At 40.7% G+C, this 24,872-nt stretch overlaps 1 protein-coding gene across 1 annotated transcript in view; it reads left to right on the forward strand.

Moving 5' to 3' along the window:
* SYNE1 (spectrin repeat containing nuclear envelope protein 1) overlaps positions 1–24,872 on the forward strand; it is a 437,342-nt gene that overhangs the window by 263,892 nt on the left and 148,578 nt on the right. Inside the window, exons 87-93 of the mRNA XM_089530176.1 lie at positions 4,250–4,387; positions 4,549–4,734; positions 5,508–5,630; positions 6,703–6,885; positions 9,522–9,665; positions 17,151–17,348; positions 19,048–19,188. Coding sequence (XP_089386302.1) covers positions 4,250–4,387; positions 4,549–4,734; positions 5,508–5,630; positions 6,703–6,885; positions 9,522–9,665; positions 17,151–17,348; positions 19,048–19,188 — 1,113 coding nt within the window. The remainder of the gene's footprint in view (positions 1–4,249; positions 4,388–4,548; positions 4,735–5,507; positions 5,631–6,702; positions 6,886–9,521; positions 9,666–17,150; positions 17,349–19,047; positions 19,189–24,872) is intronic.

Below are 24,872 nucleotides of genomic sequence, written 5' to 3' on the forward strand. Positions count from 1 at the left end.
ATCGTTACAAAGAGTTCATTTCAGGCAAACTATTAGATAAACATAACAAAACCTAAGCGCACTAACTAACACATTTCCTAGCTACTCACACAGTGATGGGATTTGCAGTCCGTGTTGAGTTCTTGGATTCAGGGAGCTGGCTCCTTGCCAACTCCACCTGCATTCCTGAGACGGTTCCCCCAGCTGCCCAGAGAACAAAGAAGCATCTGGTTTCCCCCAAGAGGAGGGAGGGAGAGAGACAAAAGACCACATGCTCCCCAAGGACTTTTTAAAGTTTTTCCATGGAATGTTCTTGAATCTCGCGGTCCTACTCTCTGATTGGTCAGTTAGACCTTACATCAGCTATGATGTCACAGCTCATTAGCATGTGATGTCAGCTCTCATTAGCATGTACCTCCCCCTAGATTTACCCTTTGTGGTTCTGGAGAAGTCCCCAAATTACTGTAGGACCCAGTCATTACAGGCTCATATCTAAAATATTGTCCAAACAGATGAATTCTACAATGCTGAAGGATGCTATGTATCACATTTCCATAGGAGTCAACATAAAACACAAGCAAAGTTCTCAAATTCTTGAGAATCTTGAAAATGTATGAGCTTACTGAAATGTTAAAACTTGGAAGGATCAAGGAAAAGGCTGTCATCTCCCAGCATAGTTCCTTGCTCTTTCTCATGATTAGTAAAACTAAAATAAATAAGTGATGGAGAGAGAGAGAGAGAGATGGAGGTACAGACACACACACACACAGACTTTTTCTGGAGTGATTTATTTTTTTTACAGATTTTATTTATTTTCCCCACTGGTTGTATGGTTGGAAGGCTGAAGGTGTCAGTTTTGCTTATCATTTAGAACATAGGTTGGCAAAGTGCAGCCCTGTAGAACGTCTAGGGTTCCATTTCCCTGCTTTCCCCTCCTAAATGCCTCTGAACACCCTCTAGGGAAAGAGGGGAGCAATTTATCTATGTTTTTGCTTCCTTCACCATTTTAAACCCAGAGAGGCCCTTTTCTTAAAAAAAAAAGGAAGGGAACTTAAGTGACATCTGGGTCATCTCCTGTTATTAAAAAAAAGGGCATCTTTTGGACCTAAAGCAGATGGTGGTGCGAGCATGTGATGAAAATGTATTTGGAGGTAAAGTATTGGATTTTCTGCAGGGGATGTGCAGGAGTGCAGCCCTCCAATTTTCCTGGGGGAACCAAGGTTGCCCCCAACACCTGACAATTCCTCACTCCTGTTTTAGATATATACATTTGTCAGATCCTTTAGGTCTCTGCTCAGTGAAGTGCTTAGTACTGTATTGCACTTCCTGTGTTCTTTGTTAGCATTTCCCAAATCTCTGGAGCAGGTTTTCAGGGTTCATGGGAACATTTTCACTATGTCTAGCTTCCCTTGGCTCATGCTTCTCACATTCCATGTCCCTGTTTTATGTTAGGTGCTGATTCTGATGGGATTTGTCTTTCTGAAAGTGTTTACTGCTTGCTTCATCATTTTTGACTGCCCTTAGCTGCTCTTGCAAGTGTGTTTTCCTTTAGTTTCTATTTCCCTGTTAGTGCTCTTGTCCTTCCTGTGTAATACTTTCGATGTCTCCTCAGGGTTTTCTAGGTGAGGGGTTACAAAAGGAGGACCACTTACACCTCCCTGTGTGTAGTGCTAACTATGATGTCACTGTTGTTCTTCACTTTAGTGACACCCACCACCACTGCTGCTGCCCAGTAGTTGTTTTCCTATGTCATTCTCCCTCCCTTCATTATTGTTGAATTGATAGTTTCCCTACCCCTTTCCTCCCCACTCCCTCCTTTTCCCTTCTCCCCTCATGACCTTTTTCATTTTAGTCTCTCTTCTGTCCTTTGTTTGATTCTCCTTGTCCATCCTCTCTGTTTTCTCCTCTCTGTGGAAGGCGAAGGGGGGAGGCTGAGATGGTCTCTGCCAGGGCTGAGATGGACTCACATAGCTGGCTTTCCCCTTCCCCTTCCTCTCAGCTTTTTCTCTTCTCCTCTTCTCCTCCCTCTGGAAGGTGGGGGGTGGGGGTGGGGTGGCGGCACAGGCCTAATTCCCACTATGGTTTAAACTGGACCGTGGTTCCAAATGATCCAGTTTAAACCACCATGGTTTCCACTTAATTCGAATCGCTGAAGTGATTTAGAAAGAGGGGTCATGGCTTTTACTCATTTTTACCTATTTAACCCATGTCAAAAAGATGCTGGTAAATTGGGGTGTTTGGGGGTTGAATCAATTTATTTGGAAATAAATTGATTCAACCCAAATGGGAACCAGGTCGATTCAAATCCGATTCAAATCTTCTTCTTCTTCTTCTTCTACTTCTTCTTCTTCTTCTTCTTCTTCTTCTTCTTCATTTATATAGTGCTGTAGATTTGCACAGCGCTGTATATAAAAACAATAAATATAAAAGAGTAAACCTGCCTACGGCGTACAATCTAACAAATAATAGGATAATACATATAAAATACATAGCAATACAGGAAATGGTTCAATAAGACAGGCAAGAAAAGAACATCAAATAGCAAGTTACAATCACACAATGCCTGGGAACGCTTCTCTGAACAGGATGGTCTTCAACTCCGTTTTGAAGTTGAACCATCAATGGTTAAAGAAGTGATGGCCCTTGCTTGCAGGGGAAGAAGGTTCCAGGAGTGAGGGGCAGCAAGCGAAAAGGGGCAAATCCTAGATGGGGCAGAGAAAATCCTGGGCTGGGACAGCCGACCTTGACTACTAGAGCGGAGGGCCCAAGTGGGAATGTGAGGAGAAAGAAGGTCTGATAAGTAAAGGGGGGCAACCCATGGAGGGCTTTAAATGTCGACAGCAGGAGCTTATACTGAATACGGAAAGGGAGGGGGAGCCAGTGAAGGGATGCTAAGAAAAGAGAGATATGGTCAGAGCAGTGGGCAGATGTGATAATGCATGCAGCTGAATGCTGGACAGAAATTAAAGGATGGAGCTGAGATAGAGGAAGCCCAGCCAGGAGGATGTTATAGAAATCAAGTCGTGATACCACTGGGGCATGGACCAGAATCTTGGCAGTAGAGGCGGAGAGATATGGTTGGATTTTGGCAATGTTGTATAAGAAGAATCTACCCTGGTTCCCACTGGCAGCGGCTTCCCTGGCCTCCTGGCCATACCTCTATGCCTGCTCCAGCCTGCCTCTCTTCTTCCGCCCCAGCCTCTCCTCTGCCCCAGTACGGCCAGGAGGACAGAGGGAGGCATGGTGGGGAAGCCGCAGCTGTCGCTTCCTGCACCGATTCTTGAAACCAGTGCAAACATAGTGGGAACCACTGTGTTTGCTGAACCGTTTTCAGGAATTGGTTCAGGAATCGAATCAAGAGGTAAGCGGGAATGAGGCTACAGATTAGATGGAGTCTTTCCCCATCTCTCCTTGCTGATTCCTGAAGCTCCAAGATGGGGGAGGGGATTAGATTGAGTCTTTTTCCCACTTCTCCTTCTGTTCCTTGCTGCTTTCCAAGGCTCCTTCAGGATGGGGAATGAGATTAGATGGAATCTTTTCCCCACCTCTACTTCCTGCTACTTGCTGCTTCCTGAGACCCCTCTGCAAATGCTTTAAAGTAATCTTGAAAAGTACTTAAAACCTGGGAAGTTTTAATTGGGTAGCACTGTGGTCCTTCCAAATCAGCATTGCTGAAACCTGTCAAATAAACTTATGCTTTCAGTGAACAGACATATTAAATGGTTTAGTTAATAAAAGCTTTTCAGTAGCTTTAGTATACATCAAACAAGCACTTTTACATCTTGGAGTGAATTACTACATGTATAATAGCTGGAGAGTTTACAACTATACATTTTGCTTGCTTTAAGAGGTGTAAATAACTTGTATGGTCAAAGCTGGATAAATAAAATCCATGATGGGACTGTCTAAATAAATCTAGTTGTGCAATTAAATGGTGTGGCTCAAGGAAATAGGCCGTTAATTTGTGAAAGAATGAAGTTGTTCTTAGCACATATGCAAGGGTATTTCTTTACCTTGGATCAGTATATTTTAATTTTTCATATTTAGTTGCATATCACTTAAGAGGCATGCAGAAGACATGGCCTTATATGTGTATGCCAGATACACCAGTTTTAACATGAGTAATACAATAGAATAGTAGTAAACAAATAGAAATGTTAAAGAACTAAAACTGAAATAAATTGAGGTCTCTAAAATTAAAGTGATACAATATCAAACAATGAAAATATGCTGTAGACCAACTGAAACAGATATCTATTGTGTATTCCAGGCCATTTCACATTTAGAAGAATATAACGAGATGCTTGAATTCATACTGAAATGGATTGAAAAAGCCACTATTTTAATACATGGTAACATCACATGGAATTCTGCTGCTCAGCTTCGTGATCAAATTATGTCTCATGAGGTAATGGCAGCAAGAGTATTTGTCTGATAGCAGCTGAACACATTTCTGCATCAATTTGACTGTTCATAAAGATACTTTCTAATCCCAAACAAATAGTGTATATTTCCTATTAAGCAAAGGTTCAAAGGTTAAGATATGTTTTATGAATTTCTGCAACCTAGACAATGCTTGAAGAATCTGGTGAGATCCATGGAGATCTTGAAGCCATGAATGAAAAGACAGAATATCTGGCAAGTGTCTATTTAACTGAAGGGATGTCTCAGCAAGTATCAGAGCTTGGGCGACAGACTGAGGAGTTACAGCAAGAGATCACAAAGAGGCTACAGAATATTCAGGACGCAGCCAAGGTATGTAGAAGGCTCTTCACATCTAGCCGATTGCTGGAGCAGTGCATAACATTTTGCAGCATTAACATAATTCCTAGGAAATTTCTCTCTTTTAATTTTACTTGAAATACTTGGAAGGTCCCCATTTGTCTCTAGGATCCTATGTAAAAAATCTTCTCTGGGGCAGGGAGTCTGTGACTCTCCAAATGTTGCTGGAATCCTTCATTCCTAGCCAAATTGGCCAGTAATTGGGGATTATGCTAGGTGTAGTCAAATAACTATTGGAGTGCTACCATTTTCCCATACCCAGGATATCCCATTCATTTCAACAGAAAGGAGGAAGGTCTGTGGGTAATGGGATGTGAACTGAATTAAACAGAGAAGTCTGCATGTGTATATTTAATGTGCACACAATAATTCTACCATGAAACTCTGAGTCAGACAATAGACTTGAAAAAACATAACTTTAGCTTTCCAGGAACTTACAGTTTTCTTACAAAAAGTGCCATTGTATAATGTGTGTTGTGAGTGTCTGGGCCTTCAAGTCACCTGTCCACTTAGGGCAACCCCCTGAACTTCTTAGGGTTTTTTCAGGCAAGGAATATACAGAGGTGGTTTTTCCAGTTCCTTCCTCTGAAATATAGTCTACAGTAGTTGGTATACACTGCCGATCTCCCATCCAAGGATTACCCAGGCATTATCCTGTTTATCTTCCAGGCTTTTAGGCTATCTTAACAAATGCCTAATATATTTTCTGCTTTCCCTTGTTTTTTCTATAAATTTCATATTTACAGGATATGAAGAAATTTGAAACGGAGGTAAAGGGTCTTCAAGCAGCTTTAGAGAAAGCCCAGGCCACTCTAACATCTTCAGAAGTTGGTCGTTTAAGTCTGAAAGAACAACTTTCTCACCGACAGGTAGATTCATTGGAGTATTTTATGTTATCCTTTGCAGAAACTGAACAGTGAAATACCTATTTTAGTGATACTTTATTTAAAATCTCTAAGATTGCTAGGCAGTTAATTCAGTTGTGTGGCAACGATTAGAGTAGTAGTGATATTAACTGGAGAAGTTAAATGATTTGTATGTCAGAAATTGCAGGAGTAGTTGTTTCAAAATTACTCTCATCTGCCAGGGGAGTGTGGCCCATTTTTCCCCAGTGACCACTATCCATATCATCTTTAAGAACTAGTCCTTTTGAAAGTGTCTGCCAATGGCATTTTATGATTCCTTAAGAAATTTGAATTTCAAGAGAACAGCATTCACTTGATACCTTCCTGTTAACTCAAATTTACTAATCAGCACAATTATCATCATCATCATCATCATCATCATCATCATCCTACCTCTCCAATAGGATCAAGGCAGCTTACATCAATAAAACCATGCACACAAACCATATACACAATAAAACAATCCCACAACCCCCTCTTCCTTAAAATAAACCTCAAATTATAATACATCAAAGTGGAATAAATACAATTAAAATCATTAAATCAATAAGACAGTCAAAACAAAAGCCGGAGATCATGGGCAATCTTGAGACAATCTAGGTCAACCCAAGTCAGTGGGGATGGCTGGGTCAATCAATCAGGGAAATATATATTTACATTTGCAATATGCTTTAAGGGATACAGTGGACCCTTGTCATACGCTGTGGTTTGGTTCCAGTAGTTGGTATTCGCTACCGATAACAAAATCCGTGGATGCTGAAGTCCCATTAAATATAATGACATAGCAAAATGGTGTCCCTTATAAAGAATGGAAAAACAAGGTTTGATATTTGAAATTTATACTTTTTTGGAACATTTTCAAACCGTGGATGCTTGAATTCGTGTATAAGAAATCCGTGTATAAGAAGGGCCGACTGTAGTATCCAATGGATTCCAAGAACTTCCATTAACTTGTCAGGAAATACACATTGCTTTATTGAAAGACCCTTACATTTCTGGTAGTGCATGCTCATTGCTACATTTATATTACCCCTAGCATCTGCTTTCTGAAATGGAGTCACTGAAGCCAAAGGTTCATGCAGTACATGTCTGTCAGAGTGCTTTACGAATTCCTGAAGAAGTGGTCACAAGCCTACCAATATGTCACACTGCCCTCAGGCTGCAGGAGGATGCCAGTCATCTACAGCACACAACTATCCAGCAGTACAACATAATGCAGGCAAGTATAAACCCAAGAGGGAGTAGAGGTGGTAAACCCAATTGGTGGCAGTCCAGTTTGTTTGTCTTCCTTGTTTGACTGTTTTCTTTTCATTCTTTCTTAATCTGCTTGTTCTTTAAGTTTTCTGGACAGTTTAAATATAAACATTTTGCTGTTTGGCATGCTAAATTACATATACAGTACTAGCTTGTTTGTGATCTTCTACTGAGGCCTTTCTTCCAGTATATTATTAATTCACTAGAGATAATTTTGTGTTGGTGCCTCAGAATTGGAATGTGCTCCTGAAAATTGATATTCAGCTGTAAAGATGGTCTGGCATCTATACTGCAGAGCTTTCAGCACATATTAATATGTTTTTATTTAACCAGGCATTTTAAAATATCCAAGCCAAAATCTCTTTGATGACTTTAAATATTACAAATAATTAAATATTCAAAAGCTGTTGTTGTTGTTGTTGTTGTGTGCCTTCATGTCATTTCTGACTTCTAGCGACCCTAAGAGGAACCTTTCACAGGATTTTCTTGGCAAGTTTCTTTAGAGGAGGTTTGCCATTACAGTCCACTGAGGCTGAGCAAGAGACTTGCCCAAAGTCACCCAGTAGGTTTCAATGGCCAATTGGACATTCAAACCCTGTTCTCCAGAGTTGTGGTCCAATGCTCAAACTACATGAAGTTAAAAATGCAAAATAATACATTTTTTATGTAGTCCTTAATATTTCTTAGATTATATGTATTTTTAAATTTTTGGAGTTTTTTTAAATAAACATCACCACTCACTCGTTTTCCTACCTTTCTGGCCCAGCATTTATTATAAAACTTTACACCTTGTGTTTAAAACATCCTTGTTAAAAGAGGCTTATTGCTGTGATTTTTTTTTTAAAAAAAAATCTGATAACCAACCTGGGATGAAATGTGGTTTTCTGGCTTCTTCCTATGGCATCTTTTTTTTCCAGAAACATAAGCTCATATGACATCTCATGAAGCTAATTTAAGACTGAATATTAATGTTATCAGAGAGCCCATACAGACATTCCTTAGGACTGGAGCATGGCTTTGGCATGGCTTCCGGACTCGTAGGACGCATGCATCATTTAAACAGCATACCTCAAAGTGAACCACAGCAGCTTTATTTTGGCCTGTTTGTATGGGGCCTGAGATAACTTTTTTTCCCCTTTAGGATTATTTACATAGGAATTTATTGCATGGTCCCTAAAACGGGCCCAGTGCGTTCTAAACGTGAACGCGCGCGAGCACGCATGGAATGGGATGGGGCCAAGAACCCCATTTTATTGCATGTTGGAACGCCGTCTTTGCCGCCAGGCGTTCCAGTTGAGTCCCCGTTCCATTCCAGAGAGTGCCATTTCTGGGAATGCTTAGAAATAGTTCCCAGAAATGGCGCCCTCTGGAATGGAACGGGGACACAACTGGAACGCCCGGGGGCAAAGACGGCGTTCCAGCGTGCAATAAAATGGGGTTCTTGGCCCCATCCCGTTCTGTGCACGCTCACGCACGTTCACGTTTAGAATGCACTGGGCCTGTTTCAGGGGCCATGCGATAAACTCCATAGTGTTAATAAAGTACAGACATTACTAAAACAGTGTTTTGTTTCTGTGATAACCACATGCACAATTTCTTGCGCAATAGAAGGTAATTTCCATATAATTTAAAATATGTACATGAAAAGGTATAGCATTTAGTAGTAAATGTATAAATTGTGCTTTCTTAATAGCCTTTCAGACATTGAGTAGATTATCACACTACCCTCTTATAGTGCTGCTATTCCACTTTGACTGCTCTGGCTGCCTCCTCTAGCATTCTGAAGCCTAAGAGTTCACTGGCTGATAATTCTAAATGCCCTTCCCTCAACTGCAAATAACCAGAGTGCAACAGGAGATATCTAGAGACTTAAAAGTGGAATAGCAACACTGTAAGGGTATAGTGCAGTAATCTCCTTAGTGTTTAAGTTCAATTACAGCTCAGCCATTTTTATAGCTAGAAGGTGCTCCTCCTGAATTCAGTGGGACTTAAGGCTTGAACAGACCCACGATAAATGCTAGCCTCAGGGGAGAATGAGGACGTGGCATCCACACAACATACCCCAACTGCACAATGGGTAGCATCACGGCACTCCTTTCGCGCTGCATTCTAATGATGCAGCGCCAAAAGGAGTGCCAGAAAGTGCCACTGTGGTGGCACAGGTGCCCTTTCTGCGGGGCGAAAAAGAGCCACTTTTTGTGGCTCCTTTATGTGCAGTGGAAATACCAGATTGGGGCTGCAGCATGTAGTTGCTGCGGCCCTGATCCAACGCTGAAAGGGGCAGCCTGTTCAGCCCCTTAGTCCCTGAAAATGTCTCGTCTTACCTTAGAGCAGTGCTTTCCATGCTGCCTGATGTGGGGTACCAGCATTATTTTCCCCCAGTGTACCACAGATTGGTACCATATTTGTGCCCATTAGGTACAATTCTTTCTTCCTTTCCTTGAAAGTTAACAACAGCCAGTGGCTTGTGGAGCACCACTGGTCCATGGACCACCACATTGAGTAGCACTGCCTCAGGGAATGATAGATACAGTATATGTACAGAAGAGATTTTTTATTTTCTAGTATACCTTCAAATTGCTTTCCCATCTTTTTCTCTAGGAAGCAGTAGTACAGTATGAGCAATATGAACAAGAAATGAAACATTTACAACAACTGATAGAGAGAGCACATCGTGAGATCCAGGACAAGCCAATATCAACAAGTAATATCCAAGAATTGCAAGCCCAAATTTCACGCCATGAGGTATTGTAGCACCTATAATTCGGTGTTCCTTTCTACTTTGTAAAATCTGAAAATCAATTACTTTCCTTCCTATTCCTGGCTGTTGCTTCCCATAGGCACTCAGATCATCACTGGGTGTACAGAATGCAGGACTAGATGGCTCTTTGATCTGTCCAACATGGGTCTTCTTTTGTCTAAGGAGATAATTGCTTTAGCTTCAACTGCTGGGATAGATTGGGATGTAACTTTCTGAAGGCGGATCTTATTGTATTCACCCATTGCTGGACAGTATGCAACCCATATGAACACAGGCTTCTCCAGGCTTGTCCCACATCTTTTCAAGAATGGGAAAATCCCATTCTTGAAAAGCTGCGAGAGAAGCCCAGGTTGCATACAGGCTGCATACTGCCCAGTGATGGGTGTATGTGATAAGATCCGCCTTAAGAAAGTTATATTTCGGATCTATCCTGGCAGTGAAGCTAATGCGATAATCTCCTAAATCATTGTTCCTCCAGCAAGGAAGGAGGGATATAATTATTTACTAATTTTGTTCTCAGGGAATCAGCAAGTAATTTTTAGCAATTTTCTTCCTGCTAAGAAAAAGTACAGTCGGTCTTCCATATCAGCATGGTTTGGTTCCCACTCCCACCCTACCCCCTTGAAATCAAAATATCACAGAATTCCAAGGTCACATAAGTTTTTGGATGGCAATGTGCACACATCTGTTTTGATATGGCTGCATGCACGCTCTGCCATTGACTTATATGGAGCAGGGCTATCCATGGATACTCCAGACAAGGATAGCTAGCCAATTCCTCGAGGGCCAACTGTATTATGTATAGTTCAGAACTTACTCTGAATGGAATTTGCACATTTTTTTTAGTAGAAAACAGCATTTTCTGACTGTAAAATACAATAATAATGCAGAAATAAAGGTGTGTGAATTTTGCACAAAATAAGAGACATTGCATGAGACAGGTAAATTGGGTTTGCATCAGGATAATAACACCTTTGGTTGGGGTTTATTGCATGATGTCATCCCTATTCTGTTATAATCCCATAGATAATAACATGTATTACATGTGTTTCTTTTTATTAATTCAAAAAATCTGGTAATGATCCCACTTCTGTTGCGCTATGATATGCAAAAGTTTAATTGTGCTTTTATTCCAATTTTGGGTGGTTTGGGGTTGATCTAATGGGTGTGCTTTGGTAGAGAAAACATAATAGTGATCGGGGGAGAAAGAGTGTCTTTATTCAACATTCAACTCACTTTGTTGTTCTTGTGAATGGCAGCAACAATGGTTGCACCAAAGTGATCACTCAGCTGTGGCTTTCAGACAGTGGCATTCAGCTGCAAAGGATGGCCTTTTTCTTCCTTGGCCAAGCACACCAGGGCTGGCCATTGCCCACCTAGAGCAAGCCAATGAACAAAGAGAGAAGCCATCAAAGAGGCAGGATGATGGCTTAACAAGTTCCTCCAAGACTCCGGAGAAGCTTTGTCAACCAGGGTGTGGGGCAGATGGGGGAATGTAAGGGCCAGATGGTAATGCAGACTGCATGTCCCAGGCAGCCCTTGCTCCTTTGCTGGGATATAATTAGGGTTATTAAAGATTAACTGTTGAGGGGAGGCTTGGTGTTAGGAAAGGAAAAGCCTGGAGCTAAACCAGGAAAGCAATAGACTATCTGTCACCACAACACTATGATATGATGTCTTAAATTTCAGGGGGGACAGGATGTGTGTGTGTATGTGGGTGTACATAATAGACAATGAAAAGGAGAAGAGATAATGTCTTGGAGGAGACAGTGTGATAAGCCTCTGAAGTCCCCAACTGTGAAGATTTTTATCAGTGCAGGATTCTCCTTGTCAGGATTTTCCAACACTTGAGGAACTCATTTTTTTATTATTTTTCCCCTCAAATATTTTCAAGTATTACTTCCATCCCTATAAAGGAGTGTGGGAGTTATAGTCCAACTTAGTTGTGCATTGGCAAAGTTCTTACTCATACTTTTAGACCAGTTTCCTTACTATAAACTCTGCAGTCATATCAGACCTAAGCATTTTTCCTGTTGTGCTTCATGGAGGAGAGAGAGAAAACTGCTTTTCTCCTGCCTTTTCAAACAAGCTTGATTTATATACCACTTCATACTGCCTAAGCAGTGTCTAAGCGGTTTACAACTGTAAGCTAATTTGCCCCCAACAATCTGGGTACTCATTTTAGCGACCTTGGAAGGATGCAAGCCTGAGTCAAGCTTGAGCCCTTTCACTGGTATCGAACTCGCAACCTTATGGTTTTGAGTGAGTGACTGCAGTACAGGCATTTAACCACTGCACCACCAGGCCTTTTTTCTTGTTCATCCTTCCCTCTTTAATAGTTGCTTGAAGTGGGGTGGCAAAGCCTTATAGCTATACCAAAGGGGCTCTCAAGTTGTGATTTTCTGAGGATTACTTGCCATCTATACTTCTTACATTCCATTTTCTGAGAAATACCTTCTTATGACTCTTCATCAGAGATGGGGAATGCGCCTCTTATGGCCTCCTAACCACCCTGTTTTCCCAAAACTCCTTTTTCTTGAACTCACCCCTTTTTTCATTCAAATTGGCACACGCGCACGCACACGCACAAACAGGGATATGGTGGCAATTTTGCCATGTTTGTGGAGCCCATTGGCTATTTGAGATGGAGCTAGGAGTCAGAAAGAAGCTGAGAACCAGTAAGAGTTATCATTGACCAGGAAATCTCAGGCCTAAATATGAAATTTTTATACTTCTCTCTTGTGAGAGCAGTCAGTGTTTAGGTGGTTGGAATTAGTCTACTGGTTTCTGACAACATAAAACATGAATTCCTTTCTTTTCCAATTATCATTAGTCCTTCAAGTAGCTGGATTTAGGCATAGGACAAAGCAATGCCAAGGTTTAAATAACTAAAACGATAGTATAACAAATTTTATATTTTAATATTATAATCATTTTTTTAAAAAAATTCATTTCCACATTCAGTGCCACATTTTGTTGGAAGAACAGGTCATACATGTAATAATTTAATAAAAACATAGGACTGCAGCCTGGAAAATACTTTAATGCCATTATCATATTATATGCTGTCTGTGTACAAGCAAATGTTCTCTAATAACAAATGAGCTAAGTAACTAAAATCCTCAAAGTAAAAATGAAGTACGCTTTCCCTCGTAGTTGTTGCCTAAGTCATACTAATTTATGGCAATCCTATCATGGTTTTTTGTTTGTTTGTTTGTTTGTTTGTTTACAAAATGCATTAAGAGGAGGGTTTGCCATTGCCTTCCTCTGTTGCTTAAGGTCACCTAGTGAGTTTTTATGACTGAACAGGGCTTTGAACCTTGGCCTCCCTGAGTCCAACTCTAGCAGTCAAACCAGTATTTCTTGGTCTTTCATCCTCCAGATATTTTGGACTTTAGCTCTCAGAATCCCTGAGCATTAGCCAAACTGACTGGTGGTCCTGGGAGTGGAAGTTCAAAATACTTGGAGCACCAAGGTTTGAGGACCACTGCACTTCAACATGTTTGCAGGTACTAATTTTCCTTCTTTGTACCTGAACTGCAGTGTGGTATCTACACTTAATTATTTCAAAATGTAGAGATCTTGTAGCACCTTTGAGACTAACTAAAAGAAAGAAATTGTGAGCATGAGCTTTCATAGACCTCAGTGTACTTTCTTTGGTACATTTAGTGGAGATCATCTGAGGAAGTAGATTTTAGTCTATGAGCTCATACTGACAACTTCTTTCTTTCAATTAGTCTCAAAAGTGCTACAGAATCTTTCTACATACTGATTCTACAGACTGACACTAAAATTATTTAAAACTAGTCATATGTGTCTTTGAATTACTCCTTGGGTCTTTTTTCTTTCAATCAGCCTTTGGCATAATTCCTTTGCTGTTTTAGTCATGTAAGAAGTGTCTTATATTGAAGCAGAATGAAATTGTATAAAGCTGTTTAGAAGGAATATCCTGTTTAGAAGGAATTGTTCTGAGCCCCTCAGGCTATCAGGATGTGTTGTTTGTTTCATAGGTGAAACTTTCAACCAAAATCTTGAGTAACTGGTTTATAAAACTATCTGTCAGACTGGGAAAGTGCACCTGCCCTTACATTACAAAAAGGAAGAGGGAATGGGGAGGAAAACAAAAAGCAATCTGGCAGTACCTTTAAGATAACTGGTTATTATTTTTGCATGAGCTTTCATTGATATAAACCTTCTCCATCCAGTAATGCATCCAAAGAAATAGGTTTATACCCATGAAAGCTCATGCAAAAATAAAAACGAGTTAGCCTTAAAGGAGCTGTCACATTTCTGTTTCCCCCTTACTCCTGCCATTCTCTTTTTATGCTGCAAGAGATAACACAGTGACTTCTTTGAAAACTGCCCTTACATTTTCATTCATGCTAAGTATTGATTAAATTTTCAGTGCTTCATTCATCTGATATTCACGATCAAAAAATCTCACCAAAAAGCATCAGATAGTTTTATTCTAATTTAAATGATAAAAATGTGACATCCTTTCTATTTTTAGTCAGACTAAAGTATAATCATCAGAAGAAATAAGGAGCAATGTGGATAAATATACAGTATAGTTTCAGTACATTTGTAAAGTTACCTCACTGATCTTTTAAAACACTTAGTTCATGGTTCTGAAAAGGTTTGTGATGAAATCTTTCATTCTGTATACAGCCTGAGTCCAGGACAAAACAGATAATGGTGAAAAGCCATAGGTATAATACATGAATTTTAACTTTCATCTGATGTTCCACATAGGTACACTTTAATATAAAATAGCTAACTGTGGCCATGTCTGCATGGGCCAGAATGTTCCAGAAGCAACCCATAGTATTCTGGCTCCAAAGGTGCCTCAAAGTCCCTCCATTACCTGGGCACTTCAGAGTGATGGGGGAACTATTTGCACATGTGTCCCAATGTGGTGTCCGCCGTTGGCATGTTAGGCTGAGTTGATGATCATCAATCACATGAGTGAGCACCTTGTTTTGATCTCAGAGAGAGCAACTCACACCAGTGGCAGCAGGCAACACATTGTAATGTGTTGTAAACAGCCTCCTAGTGTTGCTCCAGGGCCTGTGTCAAGGTGAGTTTTTAAATTTTAGTCTAAAGTAGGGAGACTATAGGTTTGGTGCTGAATTTGGTCCTATGTTGTCAGCACAGTTCACACCAGAATCAGGGATTGGGCTCTGTGTCATCCAGACAGTGAGGAGACGGGGGCATGTTATTTGGCCCATGGAGACACAACCTAAGTATCATATTTGAGGAATAGTGAGTTTATTAAACTCAGGCGGGGTACAGACGGGCAAAAAGGGGTGTGTTCATGACGTCATGAAGGTAGAGCCTTCAGACAGCCCTTACCTGAATGCCGCCATGAACACGCCGCCCACACGCCCCAAGCGGGAAGAAGCGGCATTAAAAAGGTGCTGCTTTTCCCCGCTTCTTTTCTGTATGATGCGCAGCTGCGCAGCTCCATCTGTAAGCTGCTGCACCGGTACACCAGAATTGTTACGCTGCTAATTTAAGTTGCCCATTTAAAAGCTCCGTGTCTGCTGCGTCGCATAATGAGTCGGGGTCCTGGAACATGCGCAGTTTGCAGTCAGGCTTTAATTGCAGCGTCAGGTGTGGAAGCTGCAGCACAGCTGCAGCGCATTTTAAGACTCGTAACCCTAACCCTAACCCTAACCCTAGAGCAACATGTACGCATGCGCTGCTAGAATTGGGGAAAGTTTGGAATTTAAAGTGAACCCCTACACACATTCCTGCGCCATTTTCACCTAACAATAAAAACCCCTAAAACTTTAAATATTTACATATGTACAAGGGAGGTGATGGGGGATGGCAGGGGGACAGCGGTGGCAGCGGCGACAGCTGTGGCTGTGCATTGCAGATTCAGCAAGAGCGCGGGGACCAAAGGAGAGGAGGCATCCATGATGCTGGTGACATTGGCAACGTGCAAGCGGACAAGGATGCCAACACCAGCTGATCACCAGCTGGCAGGAGACCACTATTGTTCTTGGGCAAGGCAAGGGAAAAAGTTTTAAAGGGGCTTGGGCGCTTTAAATGTGCACATAAGCTTTCTGCCGCCGCTGCTGAGCGCTGCAGCTGCGCAGCGGCGCATCCGCCAGCCAGCAAAAGAAAAAAAAAGCCCCGTTTTTGGCCGCCCGTGCAGAAGCTGCCTCTCTCTTTGCAGCGTCCTCCGAGGTGGCGGTTTGGAAACTGCGGGTCAGAAACGGCCCCAGGTGAGGCGTCTTCACTGCCCCCCATGTGGAAGCCCCATCACCTGAGCCACGCCCCCGGGGCGGGCGGTCTGGAGGCTCCGTATTCAGCAGAATACACCTCCAAGACGTCTTCCCCTGCCCGTCTGTATCCCGCCTCTGTGACCAAAAAAAGTAGCAGGTGGTGAGTTTATTTCCAGGAAAAAAATTGGCTAATATGTCTGAGGTATCATTTTTGTAGAACTGGATAAGAGCAAACAAGTGTTTTTGTCTTCACTTCCTGTACAATATTGAGCCGTCAAAGCTATAACATCATCATACCATAATTTTTTGATTATAAACCTGTCCTGAAATATTTGTATTGGCTTATCTTCTTTAATGCCATGTAAAGTTATTTTACAAACTTGGTATACATAATTTGTCATGCTCAGCAGTTACAGTAGTCAGTAGTTCTAACCTCAGATGTAGATTTACTGTTGCATAGAAGATTAGGACTGGGTCTTTACATCCAAATTAACTTCTGTATGTTTTTATTCCTGAATGATATAATGCCATCCATGCTATGATTTCTAAAAGGCACTTAAAAGGAAAGACAATAGATCATGAAATTATATTGTAATACCAAGTAGAATTTACTTCCTTACCATCACCTGTAGTATTTTAAAATAAGTTTAAAATATATAAGAAGTTAGAATATTTATTAATTCATGATAGCTTTTTATATTACTGCCTCTTTGTTCATTGTATTCAGTCTCATGAGAAGTGAAATGCTATAGAGCTTTTTTAATACTTCAAGCCATCACATGACCTCATTTCCCTGGCATGCACAAGCTGGAGACTTTCAGATTTTAGTAGCTCCAGGTGGGGGTTGTGCATGAGAAGGAAAAAAGACTATTTTCACATCAGTTTTCAGGGGGCAAATTTGCTTATCTGTAGAAATCATAATACGACATTGCCAGCTACTTCTCCTGTCAGTCACAGGTCGAGGAGTTGTGGTCATGCTTTTCTGGTTTCGCTGCATAGCTTTCTCTGCTCAGTGGCTCGTCTGTGTAGTGAGATGCAGCCTGACTTGTTCTTTTTCTAGTATCAACATCCTGCCATTCAGCTACTGCTGTTGCTGATGTAGTGCTTCTGAAACACAGAGCTGTGATTTTATTGGCTGACCATAGAGAAGCAAGCCGGTCTTTCTCTCTTAACGGAAGCAGAAGTGCTGTTAGGTCTTATGCTGCATCTCACTGGGGGTGGGGGATATTTCCTCAGGAACTGGCACAGAAGATCAAAGGTTACCAGGAGCAAATAGCATCTCTGAATTCCAAGTGCAAAATGCTAACAATGAAAGCCAAACATGCCACTATGCTGCTGACAGTGACAGAAGTGGAAGGACTTTCAGAAGGAATGGAGGAGCTGGATTCAGAAGAACTGCTCTCAGCACACACAACTCACCCCTCCGTTGTCATGGTAAGCAATGTATGTATATGCATCTTGGCTCTTCTGAAGTATCTGTCATTTGCAGTATCACTTCCCACAGTACCACACAGACTGTTGCCACAGCCTATGTTGCCTCTATGCTTTTATGAGATGTCTGGTGTTGCATTATTTGCTGAGGATAACAGAAATAATTTTATCTATGTATGTGTATACATGTCTTCAGCTTTTTAAACAAAGGTAATTCAGTTCATTCACCAAATAAAACCATTGTTCATATAAATAATCATGAATGAACTTAAAGTTTATGCACTGCTAACTTAATTTTTGCAATAGTGTAATTTATATGTAGAATAAGAGGCTAATTATTGAACAGGGAAAAGTGTAAGTAAGAAGGAAATTTTGCTATGTATGCTTGATTTAAAACATCATTACTAGATATGAAGTGAAACAATGCTAGAACAGAAAGGTTTAAGAGAAGGGTACAGATGTTTTTCTGTAAGTAATGTGGCTGAAATCCATGCAGAGTTAGCATCTTGGTTTGTGACAAGGTTTAGGACCTATGTCCCCATCTGTGTCATGTGTCTTCCTGTAGGCAAGCACCTGTTTGAGATTTGGGGGATGTCTATAAACATCTTCCACCAAGAGTCCTTGAAAGGGTGGCATTATTGTCCAGAATGGGTTGTAGTTCATCGATGATGTACCTGAGTGGTTCCATTTGGGAGCTGTATGCCAACTCTGCCCTCACATTTATCCAGGAACTGTCATCACAAGACCTAATGACATCACCCACAATATTTGCTCATCCTCCAATGTCATTTATGCCATACTATGTCTGCAGTGCCCTCCAGGACTCTACATCGAGCAAACAGACCAGTCCTTGCATCAGAGGATAAATGGACATAAATCAGATATTAGGAATGGGAATACCAGTGACAAAACATTTCTATCTCCCTGGGCATTCCATCTCAGACCTCAGAACAGCAGTCCTTGAACAGAAGAACTACAAAGGCAGATTAGAAAAAGAAACAGCAAAACTGGAGCTCCTCTACAGTCCCTCAGCAATGGACTGAACAAAGATAATGGGTTTCTAGCACACTACACACATTTCAACACTATCTGACCCCATCCTCATGGGGGCATCCTACACACATCTGTTCTCTTCACCTACAGTCCTGTTTCCTATGCCAAACTGGTCTTGCCACTTCACTTCCATATGCAAAGGATTTTGAATTTGAATTTGAATTGACATTCTTACATACCAGTGGCATATGAATATCTGTCCCTGGCTTCCAATCCACCAAATGCATCTAAGGAAGTAGACTTAAGTCTACAAAAGTTCATGCTGCCAACTTATTTCTTTCAATTAGTCTCAAAGGTGCTACAAGATCTTTCTACATACTAAATCAAATTTAATTATCCTGCAACAATAGTAGGACAAACTTCCAGCTTTCATTTGCATTAGTTATAATGTTTGGGCATGTGAAGGTAATCAGATGCAAATTAAGACATTCTAACAGGAGCAGCTTGCCATGCAGGTGTGCAGTAAATTGTGCCTGCCAAAATTTTCTCTCCTACACATTAAAGGTACAGGAGCTCTGTCCTACTTTTGTTACTGTTTAAGTTTGAGAGGAAAGCACATTCTCTGAAACTGAGTCCTGTTAGAAGTTTATTAAATACAAAGTGCTTCTTGTGATCTTCCTCTCCTTTGGGATTGCATTTCCCATGGCAGATGACTGCTGGTCGCTGTCACACTCTTCTGTCACCTGTTACTGAGGAATCTGGGGAAGAGGGAACCAACAGTGAGATTTCTTCTCCACCTGCCTGTCGTTCTCCTTCACCTGTGGCTAATACAGATGCTTCAGTTAACCAGGTATCTCTCCATCTTGGCATTCATTCAACTGTGATGTCTACAAATATGTACAGATGGCAGTGTGCTTTGTTTGTTTTGTTTGTTTTAATTTAGCCTGTCAGAAAAAAAGGAATGCATTTTCTCAGTTTTTTTTAAAAAAAGTTTTGTTTGAAGCATAGAGCTCTTGGATCTTCAACTGATTAATTGATACATACACTCTGTTGTAAAGCTACTCATTTTCACTTCCAGAAAGCCTTATCACATGAGAAAAGAAAGCTGAAATGGAGTGGAAGAGAAGCAACTTTCTCTATGCCTCTCTGCATGCCATTGTAACGCTTCTGTTCACTTCCCACAAGAAGATGGAGGTTAAAACTGTACTTTTGTCAAACAATTTTTCCAGCAGGACAAAAGGCACACTTTTACAACCATCTCCCTCAAGAAGAGAATAAAAGTACTATGATGACATGAGGAGAGGCACTGAGAAAGCATCTACTCTCCCACTCCATTTTGGCTTTCTTTTATCATGTGATAAGGCCCAGAATCAAAGTATTTAATTATTTTGATTCTGCAAAAATTACAGCATTACAAAAGACCTGAGAAAGTACAGTTTTTACTAACCCTGTGGAAATAATCCATTTTCCCTTTATCTGTCTGTCTTCAGTATGTGCTACTAGATTGTTGCAAAGAGATGTTCATATCTCCAATTGTTTTTTCTAGTTTAAACATGACTAGTTAGTCACTTGAATTAAACTTTTCATTACATCGTTACACTTTAGCATGAGCTTTGATTTTACAATCTAACAGTGTGTAGAAGTGCCACAACTGCTAATTTTATCTATCACTGTCTGTATTGTAGCTGTCTAGTATTCAAAGTGGGATACAAGGAATAAAGAATGGAAATAGGTGCATTTTTTTAGTAATTAGTTAATCATTACATCTCTTAACAGCAAGTATGAGCCATTGCAAACAAAGGCTAAGTGAATAGTTATTCTGATAAAGTAACTAGAAGAAAAACAAGGAAAAAGCTAAGGGATTTTTTTTAACAAATCAAATGGAAGATAATGAGTCAGTAAGCTTTCTAATGCTCAGTTAGAGTACAATACAACAGCATTTCCCATTCACCCAATCTTCAATAGTGAGTTATTCTTTTGTTAAGGATAATTCGCAGCTGACAAATAACAAGATTCAAGGGACCAGACTTTAAATAATCCATGTACATAAGAACTGTGCTCATTTGGGTGAGATGTCATTGCAATGCAAGAGCCAGAGTGGTGTAATGATTTGAACATTGGATTACGGCTCCTGGAGACCAGGATTTGAATCCCTGCTCAGCCATGGAAACCCACTGGGTGACCTTGGTCAAGTCACACTCTCTCAGCCTCAGAGGGAGGTAAAGGCAAGCCCAGAACAAATCTTTCCAAGAAAACTCCATAATAAATTCACTTTAGAATTGGTATAGGTCAGAAATGACTTGAAGTCACACAACAACAGCAACAATAACAACAATGCAGTGTAGGTGATGGGGGGGGAAAAGCCATCACCTATCAAACAATGAACACCCCCACCTACCCAAACATACACATGGGGAAGAGGAAATTCCAGGTCTATGTTTTACTTAACTTTGAGATACATATCAAACACCAATTAGAAATAAGTTAATGAAGAGACCAATTCTAACCTGCCCAGGAAGGTGGCAGACCTTAGGAAACTATAGGAGTGTCCTTTAATTTATAGAGACTCACCAATGGGACAACATGCATACAGACAGCTCCCCATCTTGATGGATTTAACCATCCACAGCTTGAAATTTTAAAAAAATTCCAAAAAGCAAACTTTGATTTTGCTATTTTATTTAAGGGACAATATTTCACTATGCTGTTGTTTATAATGAGACTTGAGCTTCCATAGATTTTAGTATCCATGGATGGTCCTGGAAACAAAGTGGATACCATATAAACTCAGTGAACTTCAGAATGCTGGTAGAAAGACATGCAGTTGTCTTGCTCCATTTCAGTGACATCTCATGGGCATTAAGCAGAATCCAGGTGACTGCAGATCCATTGGATACAAAGCATACTTGTTTTCAACCCATGCTGAAAAAAAATGTTCAATACTGTGCACTGGGTAGTTAATGGGAGGAAGAGATGAAAAAGCTCAGTACTAGCCTACAATGAGTTAGCAAGGCTATAGATTTGGTGGATATTCCATCACAAAGGTCCACCCACCCAGTTCATAAGAATGCTCTTCCCTATAAAGTTTTTCATATTAGGGAGTTTCAAGTGATCTTCTCCACATGTTCAGTGGAGTGAACATTGAGTAAAAATGTGCAGGATGTATGTGGGCTGACTCTTCCCAGTGCCAGAACCATGTGCCACCTCCCATGAGAAACGTCCAGTGGATGCTTATTAATGGAGAGATGAGACAGTGCTGGGGACAGCACCCTCCAATTTTATTTCAAAGTACTTTGGGGGAGAAGAATTCATATGTATCCACCTTTGGTCAGGAATATCAGCCAAACAGGGCTCTTTGAAGAGTCCAGGACAGCCATTATGGCCATACTGTCACTCCGAAGACCCTGGCATCTCCTGAAATTGCTGTTTCAGGAGGCTTCAATGTCCAAAGAACCAACTCCCACCAAAAGCCTTTAAATGTTACTGTGAACAGTATAATACCAATTATGTTTGTCCAAAATGGCAGCCACAGCAGGGCTTGTGGTACTCTAAAGGAATCTAAAATTTCACAGAGTAGGCCTACTCCTGATTTTCATTGAAAATTATAACATGGCAGATTCATAGGCTGAGCCTCAGAGATTTCATTATTTGATTCTGGTTCCTCTGAAACCAAAATATATTTATGGAAGCATTCTAGTCAATAAGAACTATGTAGGGAAGGAAAGAATACGGGTGGGGTGGGGGGTAGGGGGGAGACAAATAGTTGAAAAACATGTTTTTTGAGTGTCCAGAAAACCCTGATGAGAATAATCCTGGGCTAACAAGAATCTTTACAGTTCAGGAATTATTCTGTACAAATTTCAAATTTGGTTCTTGTGCACATTAAACAGTGTTTTCTGTGCAGAAAATAATATTTCTACATCACAATGCAGAATTTGCAAATTTTGCACAGAACATTCTGACTTGTGAATATGCTTTGAAATCCAAAGGTTTTTCACAGAAGGAAGAAAATTGCTAAAATTATATACTGGGCAATGACCGAATAAATTTTATTACATTACAAAGCTAAAATTAGTGAATAGTTACATCACTAGAAACATACTGGCTGAAGAAGTCCTGAGTGACACTCTTAGACATTTTAAAGACTGGATCAGAGATCCATATGAATGCTAGTGAAGCAAGAAGCCTGTTTGCATAATAATCTTGATTGCTGTTGCTTGCTCTTGCACATACAGCAATCCCCTTAAGGAAAAAAGGATATCTCCTTGCACAAAAAAGTCACTGACTGAACAGCCACACTCCTCACACTAAATGTTTTGTACAGGCAATTGGATGAATTTGGCATCCTTGCTTCTAGAAATAAATTCAGTAGTTACTAGTATTTATAGAGGGATACCATGGCTCAAGTGGTTAAGACACTGGAGTTTATCATACTGGCCCAGAAACGGGCCCAGTGCATTCTAAACGTGCATGCAGGTGCACACAGAACGGGATGGGGCCAAGAACCCCATTTTATCACATGCTGGAATGCCGCCTTTGCTGCCGGGTGTTCCAGTTGCGTCCCTGTTCCATCCCAGAGGGCGCCATTTCTGAGAACACTTTAGAACAGTTCTCAGAAATGGCTCCCCCTGGGATGGAACGGGGACTCAACTGGAATGCCCAGCGGCAAAGGCGGTGTTCCAGCGTGCGATAAAATGGGGTTCTTTGGCCCCATCCCGTTCTGTGCGTGCCCACGCGTGTGCACATTTAGAACGCACTGGGCCCATTTCAGGCCAGTATGATAAACTCCAATGACTCTATTGATTGCAAGATTAGCAGGTTGGCAGTTTGAGGCCCGGATGCTGCATGATGGGGTAAGCTCCCATCACTAGTCCCAGCTTCTGCCAACCAACAGTTCAAAGCATGCAAATGCAAGTAGATAAATAGATACTACTCTGGTGGGAAGGTAAACAGCGTTCTGTGCAATCATGTTGGCCACATGATCACAGAGTAGTCTCTGACAATGCTGGCTCTTTGGCTTAGTAATGGCAATGAGCACCATCCCCTATGGTTGTACATGACTTGACAACTTTGTCAATGAGGAATACCTTTACCTTACTAGCATTCATAGAAGGGACTCTAATGTAATAGACCTGTTATCTTTGCTGCTTGAAATTCTCCCCAACTTTTGTGGGGACATTGAACATCCATGGTACAGAAATTATTGCTGGTGATCAGGGGGAAATTGAAATATGAGTAGTTCTTCTGCTTAGTCTTTGATGTTGAAACAGGATGGGTGTTGCATAAGGTAAGAGGAAGCTAGATCTGCAATAAAGTTGTAGCTGATGATGCTCACTTGAAATTATCAAAACAATTGATTAAACTGCCAGTTCACATCGTAATGGGTAACTAAGAATGTAGAGGGAATGAAGGTGATATTGTGGTACGCTTATTCATGTGAGTATCTTTTTACAATTATGTATTTGGAGATTTTTAAAATATGTGTATGAGTAATCGATTCCTAGGCAAAGCAGACTGTGGAAAATCTTACAGTAGTTATATAAATGATGTATGAATTCAGACATTCCCAGGTAGCTCAGGACATTTTCTGAGTACTGAAGAAGATGCATCATAGATTTTTTTTTAGTGGTAGTGTATGTTAAAGTCATTTCTGACTTGTTGTAACCTTAAAATGTTCTCAGTGTGGGGTGGTTTTTTTTTTTTTTTTTTTTTGGTAAGGTTTGTTCAGAGGGCATTTGTCATTACCTTCCTCTGAGACTGAGAAATGTGACATGCCCAAGGTCACCCAGTAGGTGTCTGTTGCTGAGCACAGGTTCAAACCCTAGTATCTCAGAATCCTAATCCAACACTCATTCCATAACAGCACATTGGAGCTAACCATAGACATTATAAGTAGAAAATTTCAAAAATGATAGCTCAGCTATCCAGTATTCAAGTAAGTCTAAGATTATTAATATTGCTCTAAGTGCCATCAATATAATAATATAAAAGAGGGATAGTCGCCTCTCACCCCCCCCCCCCCACAAACTGATCATTGGGTTCATCCAGACTGGCCAAATGCTTCTTTTTCCACGATACAGCTGAAATTTCAGTAGTAAGAGGAATTTTCAAGCTTTTCCTCTCCATTTTTCTTGTTTTTATTGCTGCCAGCAAAGTCGACTTTTAAAAAGTCTCTTGATAAGTAAACCTAAGAATGCCCCTATCCCGTCCAAATAAATGAAGATGAGGTTGTGTTCGTAAATGTGAAATATAAAACACTTTTTAGCAGCATTAGAAAGATTTGGGTTTCTCTTTGCAGTCATTTGGTGCTATCTCTTTTGAAACATGGGAAATTAAGCAAGCAATATGTGTAAGTCATGCCTAAGAGTTCAGAAGAGTAGAAAGCTGCTGGGAGAAGAAAGGGCACCTGTAAGTTTGTCAGGTCAAGTGAAAGCAACCTCTGGAGCAATGGAGTGAAGGACTGGGTCACAGCAACACTTATCCTTGTTTATTTTATTTCAGTTTGTCATAATGTTATGGTTGTAGTACATGTGA

This window comes from Sceloporus occidentalis, unplaced genomic scaffold (assembly GCF_023333645.1).
Source record: "Sceloporus occidentalis isolate IW3139 unplaced genomic scaffold, rSceOcc1.0.p SCAF_6, whole genome shotgun sequence".
NCBI lineage: Eukaryota > Metazoa > Chordata > Lepidosauria > Squamata > Phrynosomatidae > Sceloporus > Sceloporus occidentalis.